This window comes from Oryctolagus cuniculus, chromosome 4, assembly GCF_051225735.1.
Source record: "Oryctolagus cuniculus isolate XC-2025 breed Fujian yellow rabbit chromosome 4, ASM5122573v1, whole genome shotgun sequence".
In the NCBI taxonomy this organism is placed as follows: Eukaryota; Metazoa; Chordata; class Mammalia; order Lagomorpha; family Leporidae; genus Oryctolagus; species Oryctolagus cuniculus.
Window position 1 is genome coordinate 55,995,467 of NC_142870.1, and position 13,198 is coordinate 56,008,664.

At 36.4% G+C, this 13,198-nt stretch overlaps 1 protein-coding gene across 45 annotated transcripts in view; it reads right to left on the reverse strand.

Moving 5' to 3' along the window:
- Nucleotides 1-13,198, reverse strand: part of SENP7 (SUMO specific peptidase 7) — a 197,523-nt gene that overhangs the window by 57,006 nt on the left and 127,319 nt on the right. For 36 of the 45 annotated variants that reach the window (XR_016233075.1, XM_051819121.3, XM_051819122.3 and 33 more), the window contains 2 exons: nucleotides 7,523-7,641; nucleotides 232-416 (listed from right to left, as the gene is read on the reverse strand). Coding sequence is in view for 44 of the 45 variants with exons in the window: in XM_051819121.3 (XP_051675081.3) it covers nucleotides 232-416; nucleotides 7,523-7,641 (304 nt within the window). In the remaining variant the exon portion in view is untranslated. The remainder of the gene's footprint in view (nucleotides 1-231; nucleotides 417-7,522; nucleotides 7,642-13,198) is intronic. The other 9 variants (XM_089331625.1, XM_089331626.1, XM_089331627.1 and 6 more) reach the window with 1 other exon arrangement.

A 13,198-nucleotide genomic window follows, 5' to 3' on the forward strand; every position in this document is an offset into this window, starting at 1 on the left:
AAGGAACAACTTTAAATTTTACCAAATCATATTAGATACTAGTTCTTATAACCCTTATTGTTGTCAGGAGTTGCATTTAAGTATGTTATAAATATAAATCTAGAAGAAAACCAAAAAAGAAAGACATCTAATAAAAGCTCAAAGCTAGGAGGAACATTATTCGTCCACAGTGAACTCATTTTTAACACAGTACAAAATTACTTCCTATGACATCTAAATACTTCTACTTACTGTTTGTTCTGCTGACTTATCCATAGAAGAAACAGAATTATGAGCATCAGGTAAATGACTTCTAAGCCTTTTCTTTGTCTTCCTGGAAATCAGAGTGGGTTCCATTTTTGAATCAGAATATGTAACATCCTTGTTTCTGCTCCCCTCTTCAAGACAATCACAACCTCTAATTGCACTGGTAAGGTCTTAAAAAACAAAAGAGGCATAAATATGGCCAAAAAGTTCAGGAAGAATCCCTTTTAGAGGTACTAAAGAAACATTGTCAAAATTGCTATACTACTTCCAAAGTTCATTAAAACAGAAGTCCACTGTTAAATTCTCATGCTGACACTGGATGAACATGTAGGAATATCATTTATTAATGCCTATATACACAAGTAAGTAGTGAAGGAAACACATAGTGTATTCTTTTTAAGAGAAACCAAAGAAGAGCAATGAAGCCATGTTGTTCCATTTGCTGTGAATGCTTTTGACTGTAAGACCAAAACAAAAACAGTTAATAAAATATGGAAAAATCATGTTTTAAAAAAGTCTTGATTTATTGTGATTTTTGTAAACCAGTTGTATCTTAAAATGTTACACACATACACATACTTTTAAATGGAAAGGAATTATAATTATAAAGTGTCGTGTGTTCTTTTAAAAGGAGTCAAAATATCTTTTCCCAGCAGTTGACTATGATATGAAATCAATTATAGAACTCTCAATCCAATTGAAAGTTTGTTTCATATTTTTAATAACCAAGACTGCCATTTAAAGACTCCAATAAAGCCACCATTCTACAGACAAGGAAATGCTTCCTTTCTTAAGTCAACAAAGTATCATTTTGAATACTATGCCAATCTGTTCTAAAAATACTTAGCATTTCAGTTATCAGATACATGTGCTATATAAAAAAAAGATCTGGCTGAAAAGCCCATGAGAGTATTTCAGGCATGGAAAGCCAAGACACTCTGGCAAAAGATCTCTGTGAGTGAGATCTCAGTGGAAAAAATAGGTCTTCAAAGAAGGAGGTACCTTTCTCTGAAGGGAGGAGAGAACCTCCACTTTGACTATGACCTTGTCTAAACAAGATAAGAGTCGGAGAACTCAAGGGGCTTCCATAGCCTTGGAAACTCATGACTGGAGCATAGGGGGATTGCTGATGCCATAGACAGGAGTGTCAATTGGTAAAGTCAACAACAGGAGTCACTGTGCACTTACTCCTCATGTAGGATCTCTGTCCTTAATGTGCTGTGCATTGAGATTTAATGCTATAACGAGTACTCAAACAATATATTTCACTTTGTGTTTCTATGGGGGTGCAAACTGTCGAAATCTTTACTTAATGCATACTAAACTGATCCTCTGTAAAAAAAAAAAAAAAAAAAGAAAAGAAAAGAAAAAGAAAAAGAAAAGAAAAGAAACTATCAACTCCCAACTTGACTCTCACTGGGATTAAACATGACAATAGGTCTGATCTGATTTCATCATCATTTAAAAAAAATCATCTATTATTTTTCACTTTATGTTTCTGTGTGGAAGCAAACTGTTGAAATCCTTACTTAAGGTATACTAAGCTGATCTTCTGTATATTAAGATAATCGAAAATGAATCTAGATGTGAATGGAAGGGGAGAGGGAGTGGGAAAGGGGAGGGTTGTGGGTGGGAGGGACGGTATGGGGGGGAAGCCATAGTAATCCATTATTCGTACTTTGGAAACTTATATTCATTAAATAAAAGTTAAAAAAAAATGCCTTGCAAAAAGTTCTACCTAGGTAATTCAAAGTTATCTTGAATTATTTGGCTTTCTAAATCTATTATGCAAGTAGCAGCTCAAAGCTTATCAAAAAAGCTAATCACAAAGCAGCTTCCTTTCATTCACAACTGTTATAGTTTGACCAATACTGATCGACGTTTTCTCTCCATTCAGTAAAAGTTCTTCAACACTACACACATTCTCTTAAAGTATTCTTGTTGTTACTCTAACTGCTTTGACTCATAATAACTGTTAGGACACCATGTCTATATTGTAGCTTAAAAGGAAGGCATTGAAACAGACTTGAAGTCAAAATCTCTGACAGCCAAATCTCTTTTAAGTTCCAAAGAAACTATTATACTTTCCCTAAGGAGGGAAAAAGATTCTCCCCAAATCATCCACACAGTATTTAGAAAAACATATGAAATTTTATTTTTAATATAATAAACTGTTAAATTATTTAAATATGGGGAATGGCTTGTGGAGCAGGTGGTTAAGCCACTGCTTGAGACACCAGCATCTCACATCTGAGCTCCAGTTCAATTCCCGGCCACTCTGCTTCCAATCCAGCTCCCTGCTAATGCACCTGGGAAAGCAGTGGATGACGGCCCAATTACTTGGGCTCCTGCCACTCACATGAGAGACAAAGGTGGAGTTTCTGACTCCTGGCTTCAGCCTGAACCTGCCCTGGACATTGTTGTGATTTGGGGAAAATGGAAAAGATCTCTGTCTCTCTCATTCTGCCTTTCTGTTAAGTAAGCTTGTGATTATAAAATAAAGTGAAAGTATGTCATTGCAAAAATTATAAGAAAGGAAGGAGGGAAGAAGGTGCGTGGCCAGGAGGGAGAGTAGCATAAGAAGTATCACTATGCTCTTAAGCCTGTATATATAAAAAACACTATATTTGTTCATATTATATAAAAAAAAATTTTAAAACTAAAATTAAATGTAATACATTTCCATTAAAGATGGACAAATAAAAATAGCTAAAACCTAGAATCAACCTAAATGCCCATCAGTAGAAGACTGGATAAAGAAATTATGGGACACGTAATCTATAGAATACTATCCAGCAGTCAAAAACAATGAAATCCGGTCATTTGCAACAAAATGGAGGAATCTGGAACATATCATGCTAAGTGAAATAAGCCAGTCCCAAAGGGGCAAATATCATATGTTCTCCCTGATCGCTGACAACTAACTGAGCACCAAAAAGGAAACCTACTGAAGTGACATGGACACTATGAGAAACAGTGACTTGATCAGCCCTTGTCCTGACTGTTGATGTACAATGTAATACTTTATCCCTTTTAGTATTTTTTGTTCTAGTTAATACTATTGGTTGAACTCTGTAATTAACACACAATTATTCTTAGGTGTTTAAACTTAACTGAAAAGTGATCTCTGTTAAATATAAGAGTGGGAATAAGTGAGGGAGAAGATGTACAATTTGGGACAAGCTCAAGCTGACTTGCCCCAAATGCTAGAGTTAGAAACGTGCCTGGGGATTCCAACTCAGTCCCATCAAGGTGGCATGTACCAATGCCATCACACTAGTCCAGGTGATCAATTTCAGTTCACAATTGATCATACTGATAGGTCTAAGAGTCAAAGGGATCACATAAACAAGACAAGTGTCTGCTAATACTAACTGATAGAATAAAAAAGAGAGAAACCAATCCAACATGGGAAGCGGGATACACAACAGACTCATAGAATGGCAGATGTCCTAAACAGCACTCTGGCCTCAGAATCAGCCCTTAAGGAATTCAGATCTGGATGAAGAGCCCATGAGAGTATTTTAGGCATGGAAAGCCAAAACACTCTGGCAAAAAAAAAAAAAATCCTAAATGAAAGATCTCTGTGAGTGAGATCCCAGCGGAAAGACCAGGCCATCAAAGAAGGAGGTACCTTTCTCTGAAGGCAGGAGAGAACTCCTACTTTGACTATGACCTTGTCTAAATAAGATCAGAATTGGTGAACTCAAAAGGCAACTCATGACAAGAGCCTAGGGAGATTACTGACGCCATAAACAACAGTGTCAATTTGTTAAGTCAACAACAGGAGTCACTGTGCACTTACTCCTCATGTAGGATCTCTGTCCTTAATGTGTTGTACAATGTGAATTAATGCTATAACTAGTACTCAAACAGTATTTCACTCTTTATGTTTCTGTGTGGGTACAAAATGTTGAAATCTCTACTTAATATATACTAAATTGATCTCCTGTATATAAAGAGAATTGAAAAGGAATCTTGGACGGCGCTGTGGCTAACTAGGCTAATCCTCCGCCTTGCGGCACTGGCACACCAGGTTCTAGTCCCAGTCGGGGCGCCGGATTCTGTCCCGGTTGCCCCTCTTCCAGGCCAGCTCTCTGCTGTGGCCTGGGAGTGCAGTGAAGGATGGCTGAAGTCCTTGGGCCCTGCACCCCATGGGAGACCAGGAGAAGCACCTGGCTCCTGCCTTTGGATCAGCGCAGTGCGCCGGCTGCAGCGCACTGGCTTCAGCGGCCATTGGAGGGTGAACCAACGGCAAAGGAAGACCTTTCTCTCTGTCTCTCTCTCTCTCTCTCTCTCTCTCTCACTGTCCACTCTGCCTGTCAAAAAAGAAAAAAAGAAAAAAAAAAGAAAATAAATCTTTATGTGAATGGAAGGATGGAAGGGGAGAGGGAGTGGGAAAGGGGAGGGTTGCAGGTGGAAGGGAAATTATGGGGGTAAAAAGCTATTGTAATCCATAAACTGTACTTTGGAAATTTATATTTATTAAATAAAAGTGGAAAAAATAAAATAAATCTTTAAAAAAAGTCATTACATCTTGAAGCTTATTTCATATTTTTTTTGAGAAAGCTAATTGACCTTAAAGAAGCACCCAAGAATGATACATCTTTTGCAAGTACTTTGACATAACTTCAACTATGAGACATAAGAATATCCTCCACTTAATATATTAAGAGAAAGTACATCCTTGAGAATGAGTTTTATCATTAATTAAGGAAGCACCCAAGAAAACAAGCAATGGACATGGACACTTAGGCAAAACTAAAACTTAAGTGACCTAAGAATATCCTCCACTTAATACACTGAAACAAAATAAATGTTTGAGAACAAGTTTTACTGTTAACTCTCATAATACAACTTTGAGGACAGAGGTCCTCCATGAGAAGTTAGTATACAATGACTCCTTACAGAACTAATGTCCTCAAGAATCCTTGACCTGATTGTTGAGAGACAGTTAACTACTGTTACTTTTTACTGTGTATATCTTTTTGATTTTGTTTTTTTTTTCTTTTTCCTCTGTTTTCTTTCTCTCTCTCTCTCTCATCTACCTCACACTATAGGTTGAACTCTCTATGTAAATCAGAGTTAATTATAGGTATTTTAAAGCAATTGGGATAAGATACCAGTTAAAAAAAAAGGGAGGGAATAAGAGATGGAGGAGGTAGTCTAAAACTGTAAAACAGTATAGTTATGCATACAAGCATATAGACTCACCTCTAAGGGTACAGCCTGAGAACTAATCATGGGGCTCCAAACCATAAGAATCAGTGGCATAAACACCATCTTCACTGTTACAATGATCAATTTAAGTGTTAAAGGCAACAGATGGATTTGTCTAAGTTTAAAAGGGACAACATAAATAACATCAAATACCAAGAAAAAATAATAGAATTAAAAAAGGAAGGAGGGACCAACATGGGAAGCAGTCCACACAGTAGACTCCTAGAATGACTTTCGCAGTAAATAACACTCTGACCTCAGAATCAACCCATAAGGCTTCCTGGTCAGGCTGAAAGGCCTGCAAGAGCATCTCAGGCATGGAAAGACAAGACTCTGTGGGAAAAAAAAAAAAAAAAAACCCTACATGGAGGATCTCTGCGAGACCTCAGAGGAAAGGAAGGGTCACCAAAGCAGGAGACACTCTTCTCTGAAGGGATAGGAGAACATCCTCTTTGCTTATGGTCGTGTCCAAATAACGACAGAGTCTATGGTCACAAAAGACCTCCATAGCCCCAGCAGCTCACGACAAGAACCCCGGATGATCACTGACATCATAAAAAAAAAAAAAAAAAAAAAAAAAAAAAAGAGTGTTAATTGTTAAAGGAATAACAGTAGTCACTATGCTTGTTCCCCAGGTAGGACCTCTGTCCCTATTGAATTGCAATATGAGAATTGACTGCAAATTCTCTCCCCAGACTGTACTCTATATGTTATGTGTGGGCATGGGGGCAAATTGTTGAAATCTATGATTAGCATAGAGATGGTCCTCTATATATAAAGTCATACTAAAAATGATCCATAATGAAAAAGGAGATGGGAGAGGGAATGGGAGGTGGGAAGGGAGAGGGATGGGGGCATGAGGGAAAGAACCACTGTATTCCTAAAGTTGTATCTATGTAAAAATGCATTCATTAAATAAAAAAAAAAGTATACAGTGACTCCTGTTGTTAATTTAACAATTAACACTCATATATATGACATCAGTGATCATTTAAGGCTCTTGATATGAGCTGCCTTGGCTATGGAAGCCTTTTGAATCCAAAAACTCTGTCAGTATTTAGACAAGGCCACAAGCAAAGTGGAAGTTCTCTCCTTCCTCCAGAGATGACGACTTTTCACTGGGGTCTTACCCATAGAGGTCCTTCATATAGGACATTTTTTGCCACAGTGTCTTGGCTTTCCATGCCTGAAATGCTTTCATGGGCTTTTCAGCCAGAGTAGAATGCCTTAAGGGCTGATTCTGAGGTCAAAGTGCTACTTAAAGAGATTGTCATTCTATGAGTCTGCTGTATGGACTGCTTCCCATGTTGGAGCATTCACTCCTTTTTAATTCTACTGTTATTACCAGACACTTAATCCCATTTGTATGATCACTTTAACACTTGATCCTATCCATATGATCACTTTAACACTTAAGGTGGTATTTTTACCACCCAGCTTAAGGGAAATTGGGGTCCCATGGCAAGTTTTTAAACTGTATCCTTAGAAGTAAGTCTATAGGAATGCACGCAGAACTATACAGCTTTATAGTTACAAACTTCATACACTTCATAATTACAACTTTAGGAACATGGTGATTTTTCCCACTGAGCCTGCCCTCCCACCCATATTCCCACCCCTCTTCCTCCTCCCTCTCTTATTCCCAGTCTTATTTTTTTACCAAGATCCTAAATAAATATATCTTTTTAAAAAATAACAATATAAAATTTGTCTTTAAGAAGTTCCATTATCAATAACATAACATCCATAAAACAGGACTTAAAATAATTAAATTGAAATTGTAACCATATAGCTATATCCCCAGCTGTCCCTCCCCAAATAAGAAAAGAAATGGTTTTCAAATCTAACTTTTGGAATTAGTAAAAAAGGAAATCAAGAAATGTATATTACAGAATATAAATAGTATGTTTAGCAATTTTCTTTGTGTTGGTAAACTCACGTTATTGTGAAGTAGTCTTTCAATGTACACTGAAAAAATATTTATTTATCATTTAAAATTACTGTAAAATCAATAGGCAAAAATTCAAATTCCAACAGTTTTCTAAGGTTCACAAACCTTTAAGCTGAGTATCAGACAATGCAAGAGAAATGCCATCATCATCTCTCCGCTTTTCTTTAGTGTGTGCAGCCTGCTTTGTAGAAATGTTATCTAATGTCTTACTTGGTTGCAAACCCCTGCAAAACAGAATTGAATTATACTCAATTCTAATAAAGCACAAATGAATCTGAAAAAGTCAGGGCATGTATTCAAAATAAAAATCTAAGGATACAAACACATTTCTATATGGTAAATCATTTAATATGGACAGAAAAGAATACTGAACTCAAAGAGGAGAAATAATTTCCCATCTATGCTATATCTTTTTTTTGCTATATCTTTTAATTTCCCACTTATCTTTGGAGGAAAAGATAGGATATTCATATTGCAAGAGTGTGTACATGCAAAATGCCCAAGAGAGTAATACTACACAAGTATTAAATTATTAGAGGTTTAAAAGGTAAAATTTCAAATATACAGGTACACTGATAAACCAATGTATAATCAAATAATTATAAGCCTAAGTTGATTGTTAATAGATTTCAAGTTGATTCACATATCTAAAGGTAAGCACAAAATTTGAACTGTGGCTACGAATTTTAACCACAGAGTCTTTGTATCTAAAGTGCTCTTTAAACACCTAAGATACAAGACTGAGTGAAAATAAGATTTGGAATGATAAGTTCAACACCACTTCTGAACTTAAAAATTCAGAAATACAAACACTGTATACTGTATAAATATATGATATATTAAGTAAAATATAAAAAAATTGAGCTGGAAAGACTGAAAACTATTTATATAGTGGATAACTCTAAGGAAGGAGGGTAACAGACTCAGAAATTAAATAGAAATGAGGTCATGACTTCCTGTAATATTACTTTAAAAACACATAGAAACAACTGTCAAATAATTAATAGAAATATTAGTTAAATATGATATTTAACACATTGGGTTATTATTCTTTGCATTTATTATATATTTTAAATAAGTTATAATTTTAAAAACAAGGTATTCACAAAATAACATGTATAAAGAGGTATAAAGACAAAAAACACGTACCGCTGTGTTATGAGAGAAATGATTAAGAATATTAAACAGAGTATATTATACATAAAAATGCTATAGTACTAAACATTACCAAGAGAGTGTCACTGCTAAAGTGATAGTTATTACCGCTATTATACTGATCATGCTGTTCATATTTACTTTGGTACAATTTTCTTCACTTTTAGATTGGAAGTTAAAAGGCCAAATATTCAAATTCTAAGACTCAATCAGTTTTACTTACAAACATGTTTTGTCTGAGTCAAATCATGCCACTTCTCAGCACTCAAGAATCATTCTTGAAGGATTGGACATGTAAGTAGTACTATATCTTACAATTTTATATATTGAAGATGAAAGCCCAAGGACAAGTCATAGATGTTATAAATAAAGAGAGAATATGATCTAAATGATAAAAAGATGTTATAAATATAGATGTTATAAATAAAGAGAGAATATGATCTAAATGATAAAAAGATGAAATAATCAGGTATCCATGTTTGAAATTGAAAGAATTTGTCACCACTCATCTACCCTTACAAAAGGTGCTCACAAAAACAGAAAAAGACAGTCATTATTATGACAGAACGTGAAGGCAGAAAATCTCCTAGTAGGGGCTAGCACTGTGGCATAGTGGGTCAACCTGCCACCCTCAGTGCCAGCATCCCATATGGGCACTGGTTATAGTCCCAGCTGCTCTTCTTCTGATCCAGCTTGCTGCTATGGCCTGAGAAAGCAGCAGAACATTGTCCAAGTCCTTGGGCCCCTGCATCCACATGGGAGGCCCAGAAGAAGCTCCTGGCTCCTTGCTTTACATTGGCATGGCTCCGGCTGTTGCAGCCATTTCGGGAGTGAACCAGCAGATAAAAGACCTTACTCACTCTCTCTCTCTCTCTCTCTCTCTCTCTGCCTCTGCCTCTCTGTAATTCTGCCTTTCAAATAAATAAATAAAACTTTAAATTAAAAAAAAAAAAACAGGAAGAAAAAGAAAATTTCCTATGAAAAATACAAAGGAAGTTCAAAACAAATAATAGAAATATTTATGGAAAAGTGGCAGGAAGAAGTCATTGTCTATCAATATAACCTTGAATGTAAATGGCTGTAAATTCTCCAATTAAAAGATACAGACTGGCTGAATGGCGTGCAAGTAACACATATAATGAAAAAGAGACACACAGACTGAAAGTGAAAGGTTGGAAAAAAAAATATTCCATGCTAACAGAACATAAGAAACAGCATGAGTAAGCATCCTAATCAGACAAAATAGATTTTAACACAAAGAAGGGTATAATGTAATGATTAAGGGATCAATTCAATAGAAAGATGTAACTACAGTAAATGTATAAGCACCCAATGCCAGGATGCCAGGCTATTTAAAACAAATGTTAATGGATTCAAAGGGAGACATAAACTCTAATGCAATAATGGGGGACATCAATACCACACTTTCATCAATGGACAGATTGACTAGACAAAAAATCAACAAACAACAGAGTTAGCCTATATTATGGAAGAAATGGACTTAATTGATATTTACAAAACATTTCATTCCACAGCTACAGAATACCTGTTCTTTTCATTAGTGCATGGAACTTTTTCTAGGATAAGACCATATGCTAGGCCCTAAGGCAAGTATCAACAAAATAAAAAAAATTGAATACCATATATTTTTTCTGAACACAATGAAATGAAGCTGGAAATTACCACTTGAGAAACTCTAGAAAATAAGCAATCACATGGAGACTGAACACTCTCCTGAACAATCAGTCATAGAAGAAATCAAAAGGAAAATCAAAAAAATTCTTAGAAACAAACGACAATGAAACACAACAAATCAAAACTTATGGGTACAGCAAAATCAGTATTAAGAGGGAAGCTTATAGCAATTGGTGCCTACATCAAGATATTCAAAAGGCATCAAATAAATGGTTCTAACAATGCATCTATGGATCTAGAAAAACAAGAACAAACCAAACCCCAAATTAGAATTAGTGTGAGGAAAAATATGATTAAAATTAGAAAAGAAATAAACAAAATTGAAACCAAAAAAGAGAAACAAAATATCAGTGAAATGAAGAAAAAAAAATTTTTTTGACAGGCAGAGTGGACAGTGAGAGATAGACAGAGAGAAAGGTCTTCCTTTACCGTTGGTTCACCCTCCAATGGCCGCTGAGCATGCCGGCACTCCGCGCTGATCCGAAGCCAGGAACCAGGTGCTTCTCCTGGTCTCCCATGTGGGTGCAGGGCCCAAGGATTTGGGCCATCCTCCACTGCACTCCTGGGCCACAGCAGAGAACTGAACTGGAAGAGGGGCAACCGGGACAGAATCCGGAGCCCTGACCGGGACTAGAACCCAGGTGCTGGTGCCAAAGGCGGAGGATTAGCCTATTGAGCTATGGCGCCAGCCGAAAAAAAAAATTATTATTTTTTTTTTTTTGACAGGTAGAGTGGACAGTGAGAGAGAGAGACAGAGAGAAAGGTCTTCCTTTGCCGTTGGTTCACCCTTCAATGGCCGCCGTGGCCCGCGCGTTGCGGCCGGCGCACCGCGCTGATCCGATGGCAGGAGCCAGGAGCCAGGTGCTTTTCCTGGTCTCCCATGGGGTGCAGGGCCCAAGCACTTGGGCCATCCTCCACTGCACTCCCTGGCCACAGCAGAGGGCTGGCCTGGAAGAGGGGCAACCGGGACAGAATCCGGCGCCCCGACCGGGACTAGAACCCGGTGTGCCGGCGCCGCTAGGCGGAGGATTAGCCTAGTGAGCCGCATCGCCAGCCTGAAAAAAAAATTTTTTAAGAAAAAAATTGACCCACCATTGGTCCAACTAGCCAAAAACAGAAAAAAAAAAGGGAGAAGACCCAAACTAATAAAATCAGAGATGAAAAGGATATTACAACAGATGCCACAGAATAAAAATATCATCAGGAATAACTCCAGATAGCTATATGCTAACAAACTGGAAAATCTAGAAGCAATGGGTAGATTCCTGCATACATACAATCTATCAAAATTGTGTCATGAAGACACAGAAAACTTAACTAGACCAATAATCAAGACAGAGGTTGAGGTTGAATCCGCAATAAAGACCCTCCCACGAGGAAAAAAAAAAAAAAAAGCCCAGGACTAGATGGTTTCACTGCTGAACTCTACCAGACATTTAAAGGAAAAAATAACTCCAATTCTTCTGAATTATTCGAAACAACTGAAAGGGAGGGAATCCTCCCAAACTCCTTCTATGAGACTAGCATCACTTTAATTCCAAAACTAGAAAAAAATAGAACAATGAGAAATATACACCAATATCCCTGATGACCACAGATGTAAAATCCTCCACAAAATACTACCTGATCGAATCCAACAACATATCAGAAAGATCATTTACCTCTATTAAGTAGGATTTACCACTGGTATACAGGGATGGTTCAACGTACACAAAGCAACAAATGTGATACATCAAATTAACAAATTGAAGAATAAAAACCATATGATTATCTCCATACATGCATAGAAAGCACTTGATAAAATATGACATCCTTTCATGTTGAAAACCTTAAGCAAACTGGTTACATAGGAACATTCCTTAACACATTCAAGGCAATATATGACAAACCCAAAGCCAGCATCATATTGAAGAGGAAAAATTGGAAGCATTTCCACTAAGATTGGGAAGCAGGCAAGGATGCCTACATTCACCGCTGCTATTCAATATAATTAAGGAACTTTTAGCCAATGCCATTAGGAAAGAAAAATAAGTCAAAGTGATACAAATTGAAAAGGAGGAAGTCAAATTATCCCTTTTTGCAGATGAGATGATTCTATATATAGGGGAATCAAAAGAATACACTATGAGGACACTGGAACTCTTAAGAGTTTGGTAAAGTTGTACTATATAAAATCAACACACATAAATCAGTATTCATTATATACACAAACAATGCCATGTCTGAGAAAGAAATTGTAAGATTCACAATAACTACAAACAAATTTTAAGTACCTTGGAATAAATTTAACTAAGGATGTGAAAGATCCCTAAAATAAAAATTACAAAGCATTAAAGAAAGAAAGTGAAGACACAAAAAATGGAAAAATATTTCATGTTCATGGATTTGAAGAATTAATATTATCAAAATGACCATACTATGTAAAGCAATTTACAGATTTGATGTGAGCCCAATCAAAATACCAATTATATTCTTCTCAGAGCTAGAAAAAATATTGCTAAAATTCACATGGAAACACAAGAGATCCTGAATAGCTAAAGCAATTTAAAAAAAAAATTTAAAAAGGTAGTCATCACAATACCAGATTTCAAGACATAATACAGGGCAGTTATAATCAAAATAGCCTGGTACTTGCACAAAAACAGATATGTCTACTAAGAGAACAGAATAGAAACTCCATAAATCAATCCACACATCCTTAACTGACTAATCTTTGATAAAGGAGCTAAAATCAGTCACTAAAGAAACAACAGTCTCTTCAACAAATGGTGCTAGGACACTGGATCACCCCACAGAGGAGTATGAAATAAGATCCCCATCTTACATCTTATACAAAGAACTCAGATGGATCAAGGACCTGCATCTATGAACCAATACCATTAAATTACTAGAGAACACTAGGGAAGCACTATAAGACATTGCTATAGGCAA